The 23175-nt window shown below is 39.1% G+C and overlaps 4 protein-coding genes across 4 annotated transcripts; all 4 read left to right on the plus strand.

Moving 5' to 3' along the window:
- apoc4 (apolipoprotein C-IV) lies at positions 1 to 1333 on the plus strand. The gene is made up of 4 exons (XM_060870829.1): positions 1 to 219; positions 312 to 354; positions 701 to 776; positions 893 to 1333. Exons 2-4 carry the CDS (start codon positions 312 to 314, stop codon positions 1065 to 1067), a joined length of 294 nt encoding a protein of 97 aa, XP_060726812.1. The 5' UTR covers positions 1 to 219; the 3' UTR covers positions 1068 to 1333.
- A 1772-nt stretch (positions 1334 to 3105) lies between these two features.
- Positions 3106 to 4805, plus strand: apoa2 (apolipoprotein A-II). Its single transcript, XM_060870827.1, has 4 exons — positions 3106 to 3258; positions 3508 to 3544; positions 3780 to 4002; positions 4358 to 4805. The coding sequence occupies exons 1-4, from the start codon at positions 3121 to 3123 to the stop codon at positions 4518 to 4520; spliced, it is 561 nt and encodes a 186-aa protein (XP_060726810.1). The 5' UTR covers positions 3106 to 3120; the 3' UTR covers positions 4521 to 4805.
- Positions 4806 to 9786: 4981 nt separating this feature from the next.
- apoc2 (apolipoprotein C-II) lies at positions 9787 to 11453 on the plus strand. Its single transcript, XM_060870832.1, has 4 exons — positions 9787 to 9876; positions 10294 to 10358; positions 10461 to 10623; positions 10719 to 11453. The coding sequence occupies exons 2-4, from the start codon at positions 10310 to 10312 to the stop codon at positions 10813 to 10815; spliced, it is 309 nt and encodes a 102-aa protein (XP_060726815.1). The 5' UTR covers positions 9787 to 9876; positions 10294 to 10309; the 3' UTR covers positions 10816 to 11453.
- Positions 11454 to 15515: 4062 nt separating this feature from the next.
- Positions 15516 to 21970, plus strand: si:ch211-79k12.2 (uncharacterized protein LOC568844 homolog). The gene is made up of 3 exons (XM_060870830.1): positions 15516 to 15657; positions 17547 to 17820; positions 18302 to 21970. Exons 1-3 carry the CDS (start codon positions 15619 to 15621, stop codon positions 19633 to 19635), a joined length of 1647 nt encoding a protein of 548 aa, XP_060726813.1. The 5' UTR covers positions 15516 to 15618; the 3' UTR covers positions 19636 to 21970.
- The last annotated feature ends 1205 nt before the right edge of the window (positions 21971 to 23175 follow it).

Below are 23175 nucleotides of genomic sequence, written 5' to 3' on the forward strand. Positions count from 1 at the left end.
ACAAGAATTTTTAAACAATAAGTAATCCATTTCTCTGAAAGTTAAATCAGAACAGCATGATTACACCACCCGATGGCTTCTAACTGAAGGACACCTGAAAAAAATCAAAAATTATTTCACCATAAAAACATTGATATACACTCTAGCAGAACTGATTAGTGAGCAGTCAGTCCAGATTAGTTGGTGCTCCAGAAGACTCTACTATCTCAAACTGTTACGGTATTTATTTGTATTTTAATTCACTCACAGTTTATCATGCAATATAATTGTTGGGGTAGATTTGTTTAACTCGTGTAATCCTTCTACAACAGATGTCCAGGTTTGGGCTGCTTGCTGTGGTCATGGTACTACAAGGTTTGTGGTTTGTTTAATTCATGCAAATTTCGTGTGGAACAAAAATGAGCATTGAAATGAATATTTTCTATATTGATAAAAGAAAAAAAAAAGATTCACTCAAGTTAAATTGTATTCATGAGTCCATGGAGAGTCACATGACTGCAAAGTTGAATTTAATTTGATTAAGTTCAATTTATTTTTATTTGTATAGAACATTTAACAATAGTCTCATTGTCACCAGACTCAAAAGGGAATCCATTCTCATTTAGGTGACACGATAAAGTGTGATTGTAAATGAGACACATCATGTGGACTGAGTTTGATTGTTTATTAAATAATAATTTATTGTAATGTGTTGTCACAGTGTGCTTGACTATGGCGGAAGTTCCAGCTGAAAGTGAATCCCAAGGAATTTTAGAGAGGGCCAAAGAGAGCTACAAGTATGAACTGAGCACTACAGCTAATCATATAATACAATGAAGTATTATATGAAGTACATATAATACAATGAGAAATTTACCCGAATTTTTGCAAATGTGTGTATGTGTGTTTGCAGGGATATGAAGGCTAGGGTTGTGGATGCTGGCAGTACAGCTTTCGAATTTATTCATATGTACTACGAGGACCAGGTGAAGCCGGTGACTGACAAATACGCTGAGTGGGCTCAGGAGAAAGCAAGTGCTTTTTGGGCTGCAATCAAAGATAGAGTGTCCAGCAATGACTCTGGTTAAAATGACTAAATATCTACAAGAATCCGTAATGCCTGTGGATGTGGATGCGTATTTAACGGATCGTTCGATGCTGTGCAAAGTAACCGCAAACAAACTGCAAGTGCATGGCTAAGTAAATAAGTCATGTGACTATCCTGAAATGTCATTTTTATTCAAATGATATATGCACCTGTTTTACGAATATGATCATGTATTACACATCTTCATCTTCATTACGTCTTCATCTTTTCTGCAGTACCATGACAAATAAAAACGTGATGAATCAATCTCAATAGCATGTTTTGCTTATTTCACAAATTTGTTCTTCTGTTTCTGTAGATCACTGAGCATACGTAGACCTAATCGTTATATAACCTCCTAACATTAGCTAGAGTGGTGCATTTGGCATTAGTATATCTGTGTATGTAGTGAGAATTCTATCATATTTCACATAGCGTACTGAGCTCAAAAGAGAAATAATGAAGCCAGATTAAAAAATAAATAAATAAATAAATAATCTCAAAACTCCAGTAATTGGATTATTGGTTACAGATTACAGGATGCAGACACGTTATGTTCCAAAGTGGAAAGTTCATGAGGTTGACCCAGAGTCTCACTCGTATGTGGAAATCTATCCACCTTTGTACAACTATCAGATATATTTTTTTCTCACTCAGCTCATTATGTACACAAAAAGGGACACAGAACAAAAAGGGCAAGATTATTGATTCTGGAATATGTGCAAGATGTTGAGGAGGCAACTTCGCTCTGCAGACCTCCAGCCTTTCTTATCTGAAGAAGATAGTGTGCACATCCAGCAAAACTTTAATGGAGTTTTTAAATCTTTTCACCATTTATTTTCCAGTCTATCTATCCAGACCATGACCAAAAACCAAAAACTCTTGCAGTGCAGTGTTACTCTTAGTGTTTTTACAAGTTCTTGCACATGTACAATGTCACACTAAGAACAGAGGCAAAGCAATTTACATTTAAGAATAAATTGCTTTGCCTCTGTTTTTAGTGTGACAATGTAAATGTCTAACAGTAAATGTTATATCTATAGATATAGAAAAACACAATATTCAATCTCAGGGAGTTTCATTAACCAACTTTATTGAGCGACTAAGCATGCTATTAAGAAAAGATGGACAGTGTGTATATTTTGATATACTGATATATTGAGATGGACAGTGTGTATATTTTGATATACTGATATATTGAGATGGACAGTGTGTATATTTTAATATACTGATATATTGAGATGGACAGTGTGTATATTTTGATATACTGATATATTGAGATGGACAGTGTGTATATTTTAATATACTGATATATTGAGATGGACAGTGTGTATATTTTAATATACTGATATATTGAGATGGACAGTGTGTATATTTTAATATACTGATATATTGAGATGGACAGTGTGTATATTTTGATATACTGATATATTGAGATGGACAGTGTGTATATTTTGATATACTGATATATTGAGATGGACAGTGTGTATATTTTAATATACTGATATATTGAGATGGACAGTGTGTATATTTTAATATACTGATATATTGAGATGGACAGTGTGTATATTTTAATATACTGATATATTGAGATGGACAGTGTGTATATTTTAATATACTGATATATTGAGATGGACAGTGTGTATATTTTAATATACTGATATATTGAGATGGACAGTGTGTATATTTTAATATACTGATATATTGAGATGGACAGTGTGTATATTTTAATATACTGATATATTGAGATGGACAGTGTGTATATTTTTTAAAACCAAACTATTCAATCCTTTGCAATTGCATATACTAGATTGAGGTCATAGGTCAGTGACTGCACAGACATGAACACCTCCACATCAAATGTGGACTTTGGGTGTACAAATGAATGAGAGGATGGTTTTCTCCTGTGTGGGTGTTTGTATTTGATAAGTGAACGAGTGATTGTGAATGCATGACAGAGCGAGATAGGCAGAAAGACCAAATTTGAATAAGCAGTTGTGTACCTGTGTGTGTGTGTGTTTGTGTGTGTGTGTGTGTGTGTGTGTGTGCGTGTGATGACGTTTGTTTGGTCACAGGGTCAGGTTGATATAGGGCTTAAAGGCAGACCATATGTGCAGATCCAGGTGGTGCAGTCGTCTTCAGTCTCACTGTTCTTTGAATTTCATCTCATCAGGATCCCTACAGCCAACAAGGTAATACATGCAAAGTGAAACTCTTCTTGCTATATTCAGCTGTTCCAGGGTGCAGTTTTGAGACAAAGATTCGTTGCACATTGGTGGTTTACAGGGTGGACTCTGTCTTTGAAATTTGGCAAGAAATTTCAATTCAATTTCAAATTTTATCCTTAATGTCTTAAATGTCTACCTATAACTTCTTTCTTTCTTTCTTTCTTTCTTTCTTTCTTTCTTTCTTTCTTTCTTTCTTTCTTTTTCTTTTTGCAGATGAAATTGGCGTTAGCTCTCATTGTTGCACTCCAGGGTAAGAAGAACACACGAAAACACACACACAAAAATCTTTTAGCATACATATAAATATAAAGGAAAGACATAACTAAGTACAAAGTAATGGATCACAATTTCTGCAATTTAAACAGTTGCTAAGATACATATTACGCCAAGCTGGAAAACTTGCTGGACAACAAGGTGGAACTTCTAGTCTCATGTTGCTTGACCGGTTCTGCATGGTTTTAGATCCTCTCTTTTCTGCTCCTTAGTGTCGGTGTGCCTGTGCGAAGTGCCAGCGCCTGATCAAGAACTCGTGGACAAATATGAAGGTTTAAAGGCTGTATTCCTCAAGAGGCTTGCTAATGCCTACGCGGCTGCCCATACCAGCCTTGAGAAACTGGCTGAGGGCACAATCACAGGGGAGAAGGCCAAGGAAATCGCACAACATGCACAAGAAAACGAGAGAGTGAAAGCTCTGTCTAAGCTGGCCGCGTGAGTATCTGAGGCCACACCGCACTAGCTCAATGTTTTGTAAAGAACACAAACAGATCTACATAGTCCACTAGTGTAGGATATTGTTGGGTCTAAATTCTACCAGTAGTAGTAGAGGTACTACTACTATAATAATAATAATAATAATAATAATAATAATAATAATAATAATAATAATAATAATAATAATAATAACAATTATTATTATTTATTTATTTATGTATTTTAAAATTTATTATTAAGTATTTTTCAGTGTCATTTTGAAAAACAAAACTGAATATTATTCTGAAATGTTTTTAATAGCCAAACAATGTTTTTGTGTGTGTGTGTGTGTGTGTGTGTGTGTTAAATGCAGTGTTGCAATTGAGGAGCTGAAGCCTGTTATCGAGAAGGCACGCTTGGGTGCTCTTGGCATATATGGCGAATACCTGCGTCCCTACTTCGGCATTTACCTGGACACTGCCATCAACAACATCAAACCCGTGCTGGACACATGGCTGCCTGCTGAAACTCATTAAAAAAAATCAAAGGCCACTTGACATCCAAACGCTTTCCCTGCACCTCTGACTGTGCTGTCTGAGATGCTTTAGCTTTATCTATCTGTTTCTCAATTGCACAGAAATCAGACGCGCAAACGGGCCATGGCCTTAACAGGGACATCAGAAGAAATAACAATGTGCTAGGTAGTCATGTGCAGGTGTAGATCATAGGCTTGTACTGTACATAACTGTATATTATGATGTTCTCCTGTACATGCAAAATAAAAGTCAACATTTGTGCGGCATTAATAAAGAATAATAACATAACACTATGTGTGTTCGAGTATGACATTTTTACAAAAACAGTTTTATTAACATTTCATTTTTATTAACATAAGTGTGTGGTCACCTACAGTACCATCTTTAGAATAATAAGAATAATACATTTAACATTTAAGTTTTAACTAAATCTAATATTTTGTATGGGCTCCTTGGTTTTTAAGAACAGCACCAATTCTTCTAGAAATTGGATAAACAAGTTGACGACATACAGCTACATCTATCTTTTTTCGTTCTTGATGTATGGACTCTTTGTCTTTTTTTCCGAATGCCCCAAAAGTGTTCTATTGGGTTGAGGTCTGGAGAACATGCTTGGCCACTGAATAACCAGTGATTTTAGATGTATGTTTCAGGTCATTATCATGTTGAAAGAGTGCCCAGTGACATAGGGCACGGACTGATGGTAGCATCGTCTCTTTCAGTATTTGACAGTATGTCTGTGAGACACATGCAGCACTCATGCAACCCCACACAAGAACACTGCCACCCCATGCTTTACTGTTAATACTATGCATTTTTCATTGTACTTCTTATACAGTTTGGAACCCGTCAGAGCCTAATCTTTGTCTCATCACTACAAAATATAGAGTCCCTGTAGTCTTTTCCCTTTGTCTACATGAGCCTTGGCAAATTTTAGACAGGCTTTTGTATGCATGGGCTTCAGCAGTGGCTTCCTTTGTGGACGACAGCCATGCATGCCATTCCTCTGCATTGTACTGTACGTCGTATGGTGTCACGGAAAACACTCAACCCTTTGCAGAACTTGCACGGCGATTTTCTTTAACTTTTTTAATCACAAAATGCTCTTGACGAGGTGTTTACTTGCGGGGACAGCCCAAAGGTCTCAGGGAGCTTCCCACAAGTCTATTTTTTTAAGTAAAATAAAAGTCCCACATGTCCATAGTTCATTATGTAATGTTTGGATTACTTTTGCTACAGTATTTAAGCTTATTACTAATGCTTTACTAATTTTCTTATAACCTTGACCTTTTTAGTGCAAAGAAATTATTTTCTTTCTCAGGTCTTATAACATTTCTTTTCCATATGCTGCCATTTTTTCAGCATTATATGGGAGTGGATTTTCTCTCTTAAATACCACTGTATTGTCAGTTATTCTTTGGCCACCTGTGTGTTGATTGATTGTGTTGATTGAATTTCTGTTAATTACAGATTTATTTTATGCTTTCTCCTAACACATAAATTGGGGAACCACATACGTTACTTATTTTTGCACCATGATCTTAAATTATTTTGTTAATTGGAATAGTTCCAATATTGCCTTTGGTCCTGACAATTGCATGTTATTAACAGATAAAAACTTGCAAACGAACCACACACATGACATCCAACAACACTGTGACTGAGAAACATACAGAAACCAGAACTTTGTGGTGGGTGATAATGGGGAATACCATGACCCAGGTGATAGATTCTGTGGGACATGTGTCATGGCCATGTGACATGCTGGGACTGATAGGTAATGTAGTTCAATGCCGATTTTACGTGACACGTGACAGCAGTCATAAATTTGTTTACGTTGCTTTAATACATCTATGTTAAATCAATAAATATGTTTTAGCTGATTAGTAGTTTTCAGGAAAAATACCAAAACAAGCAGAATGCCGTCCTTTGGGACTATGTTTGGAAGCCACTGATCTATAAATTGTCACCAGGTTTGAAAGCAATTTTTTTTGGGAAATATATTCAAGCCTCTCCAACTAAAAATATTCATGCAAGCTGTCATACATAAAAGAATTATGTAAGGAACTATTTTTCAGACAAAAATAAATAACATAAAGAAGATTTGCAGACAAAAAAAAAAAGGAATTAAGAATTTTGCACATCATTATTCATAGTTTGTGCGTGGGATCAATGGCATGTTCTCTTTCCTGTGTCAATCACTGTGACACTAACCAATCAGGTGATATATAAATCATCTAAAATACAAAAAATCAGTTTGTGGGTTTTTGGGTGACACAGTGGCCCGTGTCCTGGAGCTCGCATGTAGAAATTCTGGCAATGTCACAGCAAGGACAAGCTGCAGAAGCTTCACAGCTTACATTCAGGAGTCACTAGCTGTATACGAACACGGCGTTCTATTTCTGTTTCATCCAATGCTATAGGTTTGCCAACCCAATCTAAAATAAGCAGTTCAGTGGATTTTCATTAAGGCAGCTTACCGACATACCGTAAAACTTCAAATAATAGCCGAGGCCCAAATAGACGCCTTTCTCTTTTAAACGCCTGGTGTGACGACAGGTCTGGGTAAATAAAGGCCAGTCTCAAATAGAGGCCTAGTCTGTTTTTTAGTATCGGGTTGTATTTGATCTTCTAAAACCCGTCAGATCGTCTGTTCTATGTTTTGATTAGATTTCACGTGACAGACGCAACCGTTCATGAACGACTCATCACTATGGCAACATAACAAAGAGGTTAACAAACTTTCTTTTAGTGTTCAGTTTTTCTTAATTCTCTCAATACCACCATGGAGACAAAAAGAAAAAAGTATGATTTGACATTTAAGCTGACAGTTGTCAAATTTGCCGAAAAAAATTCGGGAGAAGCAGCGGCAAGACATTTCTCGGTTGATCCAAAGAGAGTGCGAGAATGGCGTAAAAATAAAGCTGAACTGCAACATCTGTCCGGGGCCAGACTGCGAGGTAGAGGGAGGAAGAAGGCCAGTGAAGAGCTGGAGGTGAGCGTGTGTGAGTGGATCCACAGCATGCGGGCAAAGCATCTCAGAGTCTCACGTAAAATGATCAGGGCCAAGGCAAAAGAAGTGTATGCAACAGTTTTACTGCAAGCGCTGGCTGGCTGGACAAATTCCTGAAGCGCAACAACTTTTCAGTCAGAAGACGCACAACTATAAATTTTAAATAAAACGTAATATAATGTGGTAACCTCCTACTGTCATGGTTGAACATCTCAACACTAAATTAAAGGCCTGTCTCTTATAGACGCCTGTTTCAAATACAAGCCGGTGCAGTTCGGCGATTTGGGTAAATAGAAGCCCGGGCTATTATTTGAAGTTTTACGGTACAAACATTTTCCTATAACACATTTTTTTGTAATTGCAAAAAAAAATTTTGGAAATTTATTTATTCATTAATGCAGATTTCATAACATAAATTCCTTAGGGTGCCTAAAACCTCTGTATAGTACTGTATGTTACTCAATGTTTGTCATTACGTTTACAGTTTTTATGTGCTAAGATTCATTTATACCTCTCACTCTCTCTCTCTCTCACTCATTTTCTACCGCTTATCCGAACTACCTCGGGTCATGGGGAGCCTGTGCCTCAGGCGTCATTGGGCATCAAGGCAGGATACACCCTGGACGGAGTGCCAACCCATCACAGGGCACACACACACACACACACTCTCGTTCACTCACGCAATCACACACTATGGACAATTTTCCAGAGATGCCAATCAACCTACCATGCATGTCTTTGGACCGGGGGAGGAAACCGGAGTACCCGGAGGAAACCCCCGAGGCACGGGGAGAACATGCAAACTCCACACACACAAGGCGGAGGCGGGAATTGAACCCCCAACCCTGGAGGTGTGAGGCGAACGTGCTAACCACTAAGCCACCGTGCCCCCCCTCATTTATACCTACTTAAATCAATATATTTTCATATTTAATAAATCTCATTCTAATATATAGCTCAGAAACTCCTGGTTATACAGCTCCACTTGATTATATACAATTGTACACATGATACAATCACACTCTCTGGCGTGAGGATGGCCTCCCTTTTAAGTCTGGTTCCTCTCTGGAGTATTTTCTTTGCACCGCCATATATTATAGATATATAAATTAAAATGTGAAACTTTTTTTTGAAGCTGTGGCAGCGGTTTGGGGAGACTACAATGCAATGAGTTCTTAATGAGAGTCTGTGTGTGTGTGTGTGTGTGTGTGTGTGTGTGTGTGTGTGTGTGTGTGTGTGTGTGTGTGTGTGTGTGTGTGTGTGTGTTGGGTTTGAGATCAAAGGACGAATAAGAGACGGGATATCAGAATTTCAGGTTTCATTTCCTGATATTTACACAAAAAAGAATAAAACATGGCACCGCCCAATTTTTAGGTGAGCAAAAGTATAGGAACAGATGAACATAAACGATGACACATATTATTTGGTTTTGTGTCTCTTGTTTAGTATAACTGCAATGATTTTTTTGCATTCATGTTTTGTGATGCATTTCAAGCTTTTTTCAGCTGTTGGTGTGACTGGGTATAAAGAAACAGTCGACAGTTAGTAAGTCGCATGTTCCAATACTTTTGATCACTAGAAAAAATGGGTGGGTTAAAACATAGGATGTCATGTACTCAACAATAGAACCTATTTTTTAATGTAACTAACATATGATGAATTTGTATGATGACTATTTAGACTTGTTATTGATGACCAAAAATGAGGATATTGGAATTGTTTAAAATCAATTAGAAAAGTAGTCAGAACAAGCAGCAAGGATACTCTAAAGTCCACAGTGATGAGTACGACTAAAACATAGAAAACATTACTGTGATAACCTTAAATAAACCTGAGATAAACAGACTGACGTGTCTAAGATGAATTAAACTTTGGACTGTTAACTTGTGCCAGACAACTAGATCAATAAAAAAGTGTGTATTCATGGAGCTACAAAGGGGTTAGATATAAATAATATGAAAATATGGACAAAAGCTGTTACCGTATATTACCATATTTATTGAGGCAATTGATTAGATCATCAGTTTCCATTGATGATTGCTGTCTGCTTTAGCAATGATCAAAGCAAAGAACATAAGCGTTGTAAATTTGTACAGTGACCTGCTGTAACAGATTTCAAGTCATTTATCTTAACAATAAGATAAATTTGATCTCATGTTCACACCTTACCCTTAGTTACAGCCCCTTCTCTCCACCCCCCTTCTCTTCTCTCTCTTTCTCTCTTTGAGAGAGTTGCACTTTGGTCTCAGGATAGTCAACACATCAGTGGTCATATATATATAAGATAGTCCGAGGTGCCTGACCTGCTAAACAGCGTTACACACTTCCTACTGAGGAGAGACAGTGAGTACAGCCACAGCTTTTCATTTAATTCTGGGAGTCGCACAGAAGCCAAAAAAAAAAAAAAAAAAAATTTTTAATTATAATGTTTTTAGGATCTTAGAAGTGATCATTTACTAAATTATGCACATATAGTCTTAAAACATGTATATTCTTATTTTTTGTTGCAGCATTTGCTAACAATATATCATATGACAAAACAAAAAATTTGTTGGTAATATTGATGCTTAAAGACTATAATTTTTGCCAGGTCTTTACTATTTTGTCTATCTCATGTACCTCTTATGCCATTAGACGTTGTTAATACATTGATGGAAATGAGGATAGCATCAAGTTCTTAAGACAATCACTGTGATCTTTTAACACAGTCACTAGAACTTGAACTGTTTAACAACATCCTGATTTTTATTTTCTCCTCAGGTCCAGTATAGTCAGCATGAACAAACTGGTGATTGTCAGCATACTTATCGCACTCCTCGCCTTGGGTATGTAATGAGAATGAATGAAAAGAAAGCTCAGTGGAAGACTTTAAATCATTCTAGCCTTCATTATAGCCGTTAAATAAACAAAATGTATTGTTTTTGCAGGTGCGGAGAGCTTCCGTGTGAAAAGAGAGACTAAGGACGAGGAGGAAAAGGGACCAGTTACCGCTCTGATAGACAAACTGAGGAACTATTATGATTACAGCTTGGGTGTTGCTGGTTCATACGTAGACACCATCAAGGATCTCAAACTGGATGAGAAAGCCAAGTGGGTGAACTGATCATTAAAGCAATAGTTGTATAGCATAACCTATTAATATAACCGTCATTCATTTGAGTCCCTATTTTATGTTTATTTTTTAGGAACCTGTATGAGGAGACAACAGGAGCTGCCCGCACATATGCAGGCATATTCCAGGATCAGCTGTACCACATGATCTACTCTTCAGAGAGCGCTTAAACTCTTTATAACTCTCTTATAACTCCTTTTTCATGAACTCTGGTCCTCAGTCACTCAAAGCTGAAGCTCCTTACCACAACCCTGAAGCAGCTACAAGGAGCACAACACCAATAACTTCCTGTGGCACAAAGCAAAGCTGTGTTCCCTCCTGAAGGTCATCACGCCACATCATGTGCATACAGCACCGTAGCAATGGTCACAGCAAGGGCTTAAAATGCTGTAAACACTAAGCCTACTACATATGACTACAACATTGGTGATTTATTCCGTGTGTGTTAGTAGCTCTCAAGTGCACTTTTGTATCAATTGATCCAGGACCTGTAATAACTTCTTGTCCTATGAACATTTACTGATGTCAAACAATGCAATGTAATAAATAATGAAAATAAACCCAAACATTTGTAGAAAGTACAGCAGAAGAGTCAGAATTATCACTGAACATGTTTTACATGATATTATATAATGCTATAAAAGTATGATGTAAACGTATGTAAAGGATATGAGCATATGGTGAGTATATCAGAATATGTTGGCAAACATAGAGAATATGTTAACAAAAAGGTCCAAGACACCCAAAATAACATATCACTGCATGACTTAAAGGTTCCTAAACAATAAAAGACTTATTATTATTATTATTATTATTATTATTCATTCATTCATTCATTCATCTTCTACCGCTTATCCGAACTACCTCGGGTCACGGGGAGCCTGTGCCTATCTCAGGCGTCATCGGGCATCAAGGCAGGATACACCCTGGACGGAGTGCCAACCCATCACAGGGCACACACACACTCTCATTCACTCACACACTATGGACAATTTTCCAGAGATGCCAATCAACCTACCATGCACGTCTTTGGACCGGGGGGAGGAAACCGGAGTACCCGGAGGAAACCCCCGAGGCACGGGGAGAACATGCAAACTCCACACACACAAGGCGGAGGCGGGAATCGAACCCCGACCCTGGAGGTGTGAGGCAAACGTGCTAACCACTAAGCCACCGTGCCCCCCTTATTATTATTATTATTATTATTATTATTATTATTATTATTATTAGTAGTAGTAGTAGTAGTAGTAGTAGTAGTAGTAGTAGTAGTAGTAGTATAAGTAGTAGTATTATTATTAATACTTTTTTTATTATGTTTTATGTTATTATTATAATTTGTGGACAATATTTTCTAGCCAAGTATTAAAAAAATTGTCCTGCAAGTCAGTTTTTCTTTAAAGATATTTCAGTTCACTTTTATTTTTTATAGCACTTCTAACAATGGACACTGTCACAAAGCAGCTTTACAGAACTATAATTCAATTCAATTCAAATTTATTTGTGTAGCGCTTTTAACAATGGACATTTTTATTACACATAGATTAATATAATACAAAAATTAATATTAGACTTATATTTAAATGTGTATTTATCCCCAGTGAGCAAGGCTGAATTTACTGAGGAGACTGTTGTGAGGAAAAACCTCCAACCTTAGATGGAAGATGAAGAAACCTTGAGAGGATGCAGACTCAGTAGGGAACCCATCCTTATTTGGGTGACACTGGAGTGTGTGATCATAAATATGCAGTCCAGCAATTGTGTATTGATTAGGGTTGTTGTCCTCAAAGACCACATGGAGTTGGCATCTCCACTTTGAATGTCCGAATACTTCAAGAATGTCCAAACACTATAAAAATCCAGGCTATAAAATAGTATATCTTTGTTGTAGCCTACAAACATAATCAAAAAAACTCACAGCCTTCACTATGACATGAGTCTTATGAATTCATGTGTGAATAACAACCACCTTACATACTGTACATGTTTAAAGGACAAGATGACATTATTTGTCCCATATCCCAGCTTGTTAGGAAGTTGTGGTCATGATCAGCAATGATATAGTGCCCCTGGAGCATAAAGAGTTAAGGACCTTGCCTTAAAGGTCTTACAGTGGTTTGAACCCCCAACCGTCAGATCAGCAACCCAGAACCTTAACCACTGAACCACAACCACAACTACCCATGCATCATATCAGATTGTTCACCCTTGTGGATAAAGAAGCAGAGCCCTGCGCCTAAGTGACTGTAGTAAAAAATAATAATAAAAGAGACAATCTTCTAAAAATGCATCATTCTGACTCTATCACCACATAGACCAGACCGACTCAGTCGAACAAGCACACTTAACCTAAATAAAGGAAAAGCCAATTCTTTAAACTGGATGGATGCAGAGATGAGGTTTATTGTAGTCAGCGCTAAGTATGAGTTATGAGATGCCACAAACCACTGTTTCCAAACACTGTCCTTATATTTCTTTATCATACCTGACATGATGACTTTGAGTCGAAACGCTCCACCAGCTGTTTCTTTCTTAGAAAGTTTGGGCCTTTTCCAGATACAATTGCATTCTACTTTTATATTTTACATTTCCCAATATAATTCAGGGGCATTAAAGCAGGGAATTGTCCAAGCCATTCTAACAATTGTAACATGTTATTCCTACGTGAAGAATTTGGTCGTAGTTAAGGTTAGCTCTTCAGTAGTTAAGTGATTAGGACATGCCTTATTGGTTTATAGTTCATTCATTCATTCATTTTCTACCGCTTATCCGAACTACCTCGGGTCACGGGGAGCCTGTGCCTATCTCAGGCGTCATCGGGCATCAAGGCAGGATACACCCTGGACGGAGTGCCAACCCATCGCAGGGCACACACACACACACTCATCCACTCACGCAATCACACACTAGGGACAATTTTCCAGAGATGCCAATCAACCTACCATGCATGTCTTTGGACCGGGGGAGGAAACCGGAGTACCCGGAGGAAACCCCCGAGGCACAGGGAGAACATGCAAACTCCACACACACAAGGTGGAGGCGGGAATCGAACCCCGACCCTGGAGGTGTGAGGCGAACGTGCTAACCACTAAGCCACCGTGCCCCCGGTTTATAGTTCAGTAAGTATTAATTCTATTATTATTATTATTATGATAACAGTGTTAAAATTATCGTATATTGGTGTTAGCTAGTTTTAAATCTCATATTTTGAAACTGAAACGAGATGCTGACAAGTGCTTCCAGGGCCAAAGCTCAGAAGAATCGATGGGTATTTTAACTAACACCAGTGGAGTTATTCATTTACTTGTAAATTCATGCTTTTCCATGTATGAATATAACAGAATCAATTTTTAATGATGTTGTGATTAATGATGTATACTTTGTGACGCTGTTAATATCTTGGAAATTATATGTATAATTTATAGAAATTCACTGATGTACTAGCCTGTACTTAATGACAATAGAGGCAGTACCTCTCTAGTGATTTAAAAGTAATGGCACCACATTAAAGATCTAATATACTGGTCATTGTTAAAGGAGAATTTCATTTCACAGTCTTAAAGCAAAAACAGTGAAAAAATCTAAATCTGAACAATGTGCATCTTAATCTTGAAATCTCAGCATGTTACACTTAGTTTAATGCTTTTCTAAATGAACCTTAATGCTGTTGCGTACTGCTGATAGTGGCCTCAGTGAGATTTACCCATTTCCTCATCTCTAAATAAAGTCCTTTAGTCTGCAAAGCTCTCTCGCTTCCTCATCTGTACTCTATTAAAAACATATAAGGTTCCAAATCTTTATCCCAAGCCTTGCATCTCCAGGTTATGGGTTTAGTTCCCACCTCTGCCCAGCAAGTGTTTAGAAGAAGAAGAAGAAGAAGAAGAAGAAGAAGAAGAAGAAGAAGAAGAAGAAGAAATAAGGATAAAAATAAATAAATGAATATATACAATTAAAGTTTAAAATTAATTTTGAAAAAGATTAACTTAATTTATGATACTATATATCTCTATATATCCCTATCCCTTATGAGCAAGCCGGACTTGACGGCGGCAAGAAAAAAACACCCTGAGATGATATGAGGAAGAAACCTGGAGAGGAAACAGGCTCAGAAGGTAACCTATCCTCATTTGGGTGACACTCTACAGTAAATAGTGTGAATGTAAATAATTTCCTTTCTACAACAGTTTCTAATAGTGAAACCGAGAGATCCTGAGGAACTGATGGGTCATCGTAAACTCTGAGTTCAGCGCAGACCTGATTGCTGATAAAGACCAGACCATACAGCTATTTGACACAACACTGGTTCAAAAGAAAGCATGACAGTCTCTGGGCGGCTTCATACACAACAATCCCATGACACACTGTCTGACCATGCAGATCAATCCCTGGCAAGGTGACCACCGGGCGACGAGACTCCAACCAGGGGTAGAACATCAGGATTGACGAAGTAGCTCCGTAAGAAGCTACTGTTCAGGGGGGGTCATATTGAAGTGTCATATATGTTCAACAGTCAGCATGGTGTTCTTAATGCCGTTAGACGCTTTTCTGTTCAGCTGTCATGGCAAAGGGAACTCTGTTTGCTCTCTCAAGTCTTTTTCAGAATCATCTGTCTCACCATTGCTTAAGTTTCCAAAAGCTAGCATATGTTTTTGAATGTTATTAGCTTGTTAGACACGTGGCAAGTTCGTTGTTTTTTCGAGTAGCTCATTTCTATTCTAAGAAAATTTCATATTTATTTCACATAAAAAAAAAAAAAAAATTGACTTTTTTTTTTCTCATATAGTGGGCTTCCTAATACACTGAAGTAATGGGGGGAGGGGTGTTCTATTTTAAAGGGTACGTGAACGTGTCAGTCACGTGACCCAGAGCATCCGGAAGTGGACCGTTTTTCTTATGGAAAGGAAGATGGCGGTGAATCAACAGCTGCACGACCGCTACAAATTCTTAAACATGACATTCAGTTTAATTTCTCTATAATGCAGCCGTGCAGGGTAATGGACAAAGATAGATTTGCTGTAAGTATACGCACAGATACACGGTTCGTGTGAAATATACATGTTGGCGTGAAAAAAAAAACCAAAATGGCGTAGTAATAATAATAATAATAATAATAATAATAATAATAATAATAAACAAAAACAACATTTCAGACTCATTACAAAAGGGTTTCCATCTTTCTCTATGTAGGTTAAGTGTAATGTATAAGAATAAATGAAAGAATACGTTTTACACTACACTTGGATTCTCTGTGGTGAATTAGCTTTTAGCAAGACGTAGCATTTTCGGCTAAAATACCAAAGAGATATTTCTATAAATGTCACTGTAATGTTTATTTTCTCCTGATTATTATTATTATTATTATTATTATTATTATTATTATTATTTTTATTATTATTATTATTATTAGGTTTGAATTTGATGTACATTTATTGTTTAAACACAACGTTTCACAACAAGACAAACACAACAGTAATTTAAGAACCACAAGATATAATCAGACAACACAAAGACAAAACAAACAAAAAATAAACTACCGAATAATCAGAATATGCAATAGAAAATGAAACAAAACAGACAAAAAAAAAAAAAAAAAAGCAGAATATAAAAAACAAACACACATGAACAGATTTACAGTGTGCCAAGCATCCAGACTTGATGATCAACTCAATCATTTACATTTACGGCATTTAGCAGACACCCTTATCCAGAGTGACTTACAATTTTTATTTCAATTTATACAACTGAGCAATTGAGGGTTAAGGGCCTTGCTCAGGGGCCCAGCACTGGCAGCTTGGTAGACCTGGGATTTGAACTCATGCCCTTCTGGTTGGTAGTCCAACACCTTAAACGCTAGTCTAAGGGAATTTTTACACCTGGTCACTTCATGTGTTTTCTCTGATCCGATAGCTATCGGATTTGTTAAAACTGTTCCATTTACATTAGGCCACATAAATGTGTCTTGGCGAATCGGATATCAATCTGATCTTTCTACTCCCGCCCAAAATGCAAATATATTTTACCTCATTTCTGGGGTAATTGAAATGGAACACATGCGGTTGCTACAAAAAACAGCATTTACTGTTTGCTGCATTTTCGCTGGTGGCATCAGTGCATTTTAAGACCCAACGAGACACCTGGGTGAAAGGTCGGAGCCAGCACTGGTGGGAAAACATGTTTCTTTCTGGCGCGATGCACGACTCGTGAGTCACCTGCGAGTGACGTACTTCCGTTTGGGAGGAGTATAGCGCTGACGTATGTGGCTTGAACAACCACATGCATTTACACCTGTCCAGTTTCATCTGAAATGCGTCCCAGACCACCTCCTGAAGTGGTTTGAGCAATCGGATTTATATCCGTCTCGAAACCGTTTTGGAGGGCATTTAGACCTGGTCTTTTTACCATCGGATAGCTATCGGATCACAGAAAACGCACGAAGTGACCATGTGTAAAAACCCCCTAAGACATCCCCCAATCGATCACAGACAATTCAATCGCTGCCTAAGCAATCAACAGGGACAGAGATATAACCAGGCAAATGTGTTCATGAGTGTTTGGTGGGCAAGAAATTTTTTAGGTCATGCTCCTGAAAATGTCTACAAAGTTTTGTGTCAGGACGCAAAGTTGTTGCTGAGTTGCAGATTTACTTCCTGTTTGGTGCCACACTGTCAGATTTATTGGCTCGTTGTAGACAAATTGTTTTTGTGTATTCGGTGAAGAGTTGTAAAGAGGAGTAAGAAAATCCAAGAAGAAATTGAGATCATAAGGTGGCCCTTTAAAAAGAACTTTTTTGTCATGTTATTATATTATGTTTCTGGAATTTACTGTTGTGCTTTTGGTTTTGCGAATGTGTTTTGCACTTACGGGCCACTCGGCATTCACCCTTGCTGTCCTTTTCTTCACACAGTCTGCTTCCAGCTCTTGGCTGGAGATGAATAACTTTATTGGTGACCTCATGGCTTTCAGTGCGTCTGGCTCTGGTCAGCTACTGAAATGCACTAACAACCAATCGCGCCGTACTGCCTGGGAAAGCATGGCGTCTGAGACACCAGCACCCAAATCCTGTTACCCGGCTCAGACTGACCCACACAGCCAGAACCAGCGGAAAAACATGGCATCAAACATCAGTTCTCATTCTGGACAGAGGATTGAAGAGTCTGCAAATTGTGATGAGCAACAACGTGAGTTATCACCATGATAGCAAATTTCACTGATACACCAGCATTGTGTAAATGTATGTGTAAAGTAGTAAATTATTGTCATCACCAAGATGCAGATACAAGGTTAGCCGATACTGTGATATACAGTTTCCATACGCCTTGTAGAATACTGCACAATTTAAATAATGAATAAATGCGAGAGAATAGAAATTGCATTTCTTGTTTATTTCTTGTTCTTCCCCTAATAAGCTATTTCACATATGGCAATTTCTATTATCTCCTATTTTCTAATCCAGTTGTTTGTGTCTAGTCCACAAGATACAATAGTAACTGAATTTACACAAATGGTCCAGTTCCAAAGTTACCATACACTCGATTCTTAATTCTGTATGTTATTACCCGGATGATCAGTGACTGTTTTTATGTTTTGTGAGTTTTTCATGAGTCCAGCTGTTATATGTATTATAGTGGTTACTCAAATCTAGTATTTTACTTTTTGCAGTACGGCCATATGCCTGCACATGCCCAGGCTGTCCTCTGTCCTCAACGTCGACATCAGCATCTATGCACCCGCTTTGCCTGAAATCCAGAAACGGTTCTTCCTCTCAGGCTAACACATCAAAAGCGTCCACATCACAGTCCAAAGAGCCGAGCACAGTCGCGCTTGGCCTTGGCTCCTGTCTCAGCCTGGCTCTCTCTCTGGAAGAAAGAAACAGTGAGTCGACCAGCTTGTCCAACACCGAGCACCAGGACAAAGGCACAAACACACATAGTCCCACATCTGCTTCAGACTCCAGCCCCCAGATCTGCCCACCAGCTCTCCAGACTTTCCCCTGCTTCTGCTGCCATCCATGCCCTCACATTCTGCATCCACAGCAGGCATCTGAAACCCATTTTGCCCACACTCATTCTCACCACCACTACCACCATCACCATCACCACTGCCCTCTCACCGCCTGCTTGCTGTGCCGGCGTTCCTTTAACTGTACACAGCAGGAGGGCCACACTCAGCGCCAGCACCCGTGCATGCACTGCTCTGCGTTGTTCATGCGGCCCTCGCAACTGCTTCAGCACCAGCGCACCCAGCACTCGTCCAAAGCCGGCGGCTTCCTGTGCCCGGAGTGCGGCCGTGTCTTTAACTCACACAGCAACCTGCGTGTACACCTTAACGTGCACACAGGAGCACGGCCTTATACGTGCTCTGATTGTGGCAAGAGCTTCAGCCAGTCAGGCGCACTCAAGATCCATCAGCGCGTTCATACAGGTGAGCGGCCTTACACGTGCTCCTACTGTGGCCGGGGCTTTCCGCACCTGGCTGGTGTCAGGGCACACCAGCGCATACACACTGGTGAGAAGCCATACCAGTGTGCACAGTGCGGCAAGGGCTTTACTCAGTCAGGTGCCCTCAAGGTCCACATGCGTGTCCACACAGGCGAGAGGCCCTTTATCTGTAATCTATGTGGTAAGGGCTTCTCCAACCGCTCTGGTGTCCGCTTTCATCAGCGCACTGCACACGGCATTATTACCGAACCTAATTCCGTAGGGCGGCCAAGCCTGACCACCAGTAGCTCAGATGTCCAGCAGAAGCAGACTGATCAGGCAGCATCTGCCCAGCCCCTGGAGCACAGGCCTTTTCCAAGCAGAAAAAACTCGGAGGGAGAGGAAGTGAGAAGTTCCCTTCCTTATGGCTGTGAGGATTGCGGCATGCGCTTTCAGGATGCACTCTCCAGAAATAGGCATCAGGCATTACAGCACTACTCCACTGAGGAAGAAGATCAGAGTGAGAGACATGGAAACGCACAAGAAGAACGTGTAGCAAAAAAGTCCTTGGTCTAATAACATACAGTGAATACCATGCTGGAAAATAGGACTAGTCTAGGTCCAGACGGTCAGACTAGATTAGTGTCCTTAAAAAAACCTCTTGTCTAATCATTATGGGTGGAAAATTCCTTTTGTGTGCTTCTGTATGTGGCCTTAAATTAATAAGATTAATAATTTAGCACTTTTAATTAAAAATGGATGACAAATTCTAAAAAGAGTATTTCATCAGAGGTACTGAGGTTTATGAGGAGTTTACAATGTTCAGTGTATCAGTTACCCCTCCTCTAACTGTAATTACAGTGTTCACTGCTCATGTGCAGAGAGGCAGCTTCACTTGCCATTTGTTATTATTGTTATTATTGTTATTATTATTATTATTATTATTATTGTTATTATTATAGCAGGTCCAAGACCAAAGTGTGGCAGCATTAGTGCTATAAAGCTGGGTATTGTGAAAGGTCAATGCAGGATGCAATTCATTGAGGTTGAAAGAGTCCACCTAGTGATTGAGTAAATGTCCAGGGGAAAAAAGCTGTCATGGGAAACATGGTCCACAAGTATGCCGGAATGGAGCAGAAGGCAGAGAAGGAAATGCAGCTGGGACATTGAGAATGAGAAATGGACACTTTTAAATCTTCATTGGCTAGAATCTGCTGTGATGGGGACAGTGTGTGCCATGACAGGACCTGGAAGAGAGGGAACAACATAGAACATATAAAGCCAATGAATCTGCCAGATCCTTATCCAGAACTTGCTGAGGTTGAAACAGTGATGGACCACCACAGGGAGGTAGAGGAGTTTAAACGCGTATGGACGTGACGGTGGGACATGTGGCTGGGTTTGATGATGACTCAAATCATCAATTAAAAGTAACCATGTGACTGGGAAGTGATGAACAAGCCGTTCTGAGGACACCAAACAAGGGCCCGGAGTTTAGCTCGCCTAAGTCTGAGACTGCATCTGATGATAGACAATCTGTGAGAGCAGAGCCACAGTGAGCAGAGGAGTACATCAGGAATACAATCTAGAAACACAGCAAATTTGACCTATTGTGTATTTTAATGTACATTTTAGGTACATTTTTAAAATAGAACTATTATCTATTTTGTATAGTTTACTGCTTTAACATAGAGCACTTAGGACTTTACGTGTGACTATGCATGTGCGTACTTTTTGTACTTTAAAAGTGACATCCGCTAAATGGCAACAATTTTTATACTATTATGGGATACAAACACTCAATGAGCACTTGGAACACATGTACACCTAGTCATTCATGCAGTTCTCTAATCCAATCCAGCAGTGCAGTGCATAATATCGTGCTGATATGGCCAGCAGCTTAGGGTATTGACATGTCAGTCATTTTGCCCTTGGCATGATTGTTGGGGCCAGATTGTTTAGTTTGAGTATTTTTTATAACTCTTCAGACTCTCACACGCAGAGTCTTTTAGAGTTTACTCAGAATTATGTAATAAATAAAAAATGTCGGCAATAATTTGGTCAGAAATTTGGCACCAAAAGCATTGTGGTGTGAACCGTCCTGACTGGTAGATGTGGGGTAATGGTGTGGGGAATGTTTTCATGGCTCACTTTATGCCCCTTAATACCAAACAGACATCAGTTGAATGCCAGTCTATTTGAGTATGCACCATGATAGCACCCTGTCACACAGCTAAAGCCATCTCACTGGTTTCATGAACATGTTAAGTTCAGTGTTCTTCCAGTGCCTTTACAGTGGCCTTCCCAGGCACCAGAATCAAGTAGAACACTTTTGGTGAGGTAAAGTGAGAGATTTGACCGGAATCTCAAGCAAATGTTTCCAACATCTTGTGGAATCCATTCCATGAAGAACTGAGGCTGGTTTCAGAGCAAAGCAAGGCTCTACCTTGCATTATGTCATATGTGTTCCTAATAAAGTGTCCAGTGAGTGTATTTATCTTTGTAAAACAGTACGAAAACACACGCACATACACAAAACTCAGTCATTGTGATTGCTGTCATGTCATGAGCTGTATCTCAAATTGAAAGCCATAAGCATATTTTTAGAAGCAAGTTTTTACTACATTTTGAATATCCCTTGAATGGCTTTTCAGTAGGTGTGTAAGCAACACGAGTATTTTTGTATTCAGACACCTAACCCTAATAAAGAAGTTATTTAGTGTTAATGCTACATAAAGTACTGCCTATGTTGTAGTACATCATTATGTGATTTGAGACACAGCTCTAGTCTGTTCATGCCATTACGAATATCATATAACATCAAACAACACTGCCTATACTATTGGTATATGTGGTATGTATGTTAATTAGTATTATTTTTTGGTTGTGTACAATTAAAGCACCAAATGAAGATCTGTGTTGCGCTCATTTCGTATGCGTATACTTTAAAACCATGATGAGGGACAGGATGCAATGACTAGAGAAGCAGGAATTCACACAACCAACTCAGGTTTAGAAATAAAACTGTAATATTAGGTCAGAAATAATTCTGTGTAATTAAGGCTTGTGTATGAATGTTACTTTAAACATCATAACTCTCCACATCAAGCTTTAACAGCGTGGTCTTGTTACTTAGCCCAGATGAGTTTGTACCTCTCAGGGATTCTGAAAACTAGAAAAAAACATGTTGTACTTTTTCTCAAGTGCTTCATAATTATGTGGAATAACAGGTGAAACACCATGCATGCGTGTGTCATTTAGCAGGGACAAATCTCATAGCTGCTATTTAAACGCGTCTAGTTAAATAAAGCAAATACTCACTCATTTTTTACCGCTTATCCGAACTCCCTCGGGTCACGGGGAGCCTGTGCCTATCTCAGGCGTCATCGGGCATCAAGGCAGGATACACCCTGGACGGAGTGCCAACCCATCACAGGGCACACACACACACACTCTCATTCACTCACACACTCGCACACTACGGACAATTTTTCCAGAGATGCCAATCAACCTACCATGCATGTCTTTGGACCGGGGGAGGAAACCAGAGTACCCGGAGGAAACCCCCGAGGCACGGGGAGAACATGCAAACTCCACACACACAAGGCGGAGGCGGGAATCGAACCCCTAACCCTGGAGGTGTGAGGCGAATGTGCTAACCACTAAGCCACCGTGTCCCCTAAAGCAAATACGAAGCAGTTAAATTTAGTTAAGTTGATACCTACAATCAGTCATCTATAGAGTTTGCAGTCTTTTATTAGGAAAACCTCTACACCTTTTATGAAGCTCCAATCAGCCAATTATGTGGTAGCAGCACACTGTAAAATAATGCAGTTAGAGATGATGTGTGAAGGCTGGAAACAAAAACAACCTTTATTTCTACCCTTTAACTGTCCTGTTTCAGTGTGTTTTGATCCCCGACAGTTTCATGTTATTGTACTTGGCTGACAGGAGTGGAAGCTTCTGCTGCTGTAGAAGCCCATGTTTTGCCCATCCTCAGCAAGATTTCATGTTTTGCTAGTAAAAATAATCTAATGGGGGGGGCACGGTGGCTTAGTGGTTAGCACGTTCGCCTCACACCTCCAGGGTTGGGGGTTCAATTCCTGCCTCCGCCTT

This window comes from Tachysurus vachellii, chromosome 5, assembly GCF_030014155.1.
Source record: "Tachysurus vachellii isolate PV-2020 chromosome 5, HZAU_Pvac_v1, whole genome shotgun sequence".
Classification (NCBI taxonomy): domain Eukaryota; kingdom Metazoa; phylum Chordata; class Actinopteri; order Siluriformes; family Bagridae; genus Tachysurus; species Tachysurus vachellii.

Bases quoted from the DNA above. Each gene is read 5' to 3' on its own strand.
- apoc4 (XM_060870829.1), top strand. From the start codon at position 312: ATGTCCAGGTTTGGGCTGCTTGCTGTGGTCATGGTACTACAAG. The intron at 355-700 runs GTTTGTGGTTTG...GTGTTGTCACAG, and splicing joins TGTGGTCATGGTACTACAAG to TGTGCTTGACTATGGCGGAA. The intron at 777-892 runs GTATGAACTGAG...GTGTGTTTGCAG, and splicing joins AGGGCCAAAGAGAGCTACAA to GGATATGAAGGCTAGGGTTG.
- apoa2 (XM_060870827.1), top strand. From the start codon at position 3,121: ATGACGTTTGTTTGGTCACAGGGTCAGGTTGATATAGGGCTTAAAGGC. The intron at 3,259-3,507 runs GTAATACATGCA...TTCTTTTTGCAG, and splicing joins GGATCCCTACAGCCAACAAG to ATGAAATTGGCGTTAGCTCT. The intron at 4,003-4,357 runs GTGAGTATCTGA...TGTTAAATGCAG, and splicing joins GCTCTGTCTAAGCTGGCCGC to TGTTGCAATTGAGGAGCTGA.
- apoc2 (XM_060870832.1), top strand. From the start codon at position 10,310: ATGAACAAACTGGTGATTGTCAGCATACTTATCGCACTCCTCGCCTTG. The intron at 10,359-10,460 runs GTATGTAATGAG...TTGTTTTTGCAG, and splicing joins TATCGCACTCCTCGCCTTGG to GTGCGGAGAGCTTCCGTGTG. The intron at 10,624-10,718 runs GTGGGTGAACTG...TTTATTTTTTAG, and splicing joins AAACTGGATGAGAAAGCCAA to GAACCTGTATGAGGAGACAA.
- si:ch211-79k12.2 (XM_060870830.1), top strand. From the start codon at position 15,619: ATGCAGCCGTGCAGGGTAATGGACAAAGATAGATTTGCT. The intron at 15,658-17,546 runs GTAAGTATACGC...TTCTTCACACAG, and splicing joins TGGACAAAGATAGATTTGCT to TCTGCTTCCAGCTCTTGGCT. The intron at 17,821-18,301 runs GTGAGTTATCAC...TACTTTTTGCAG, and splicing joins AAATTGTGATGAGCAACAAC to TACGGCCATATGCCTGCACA.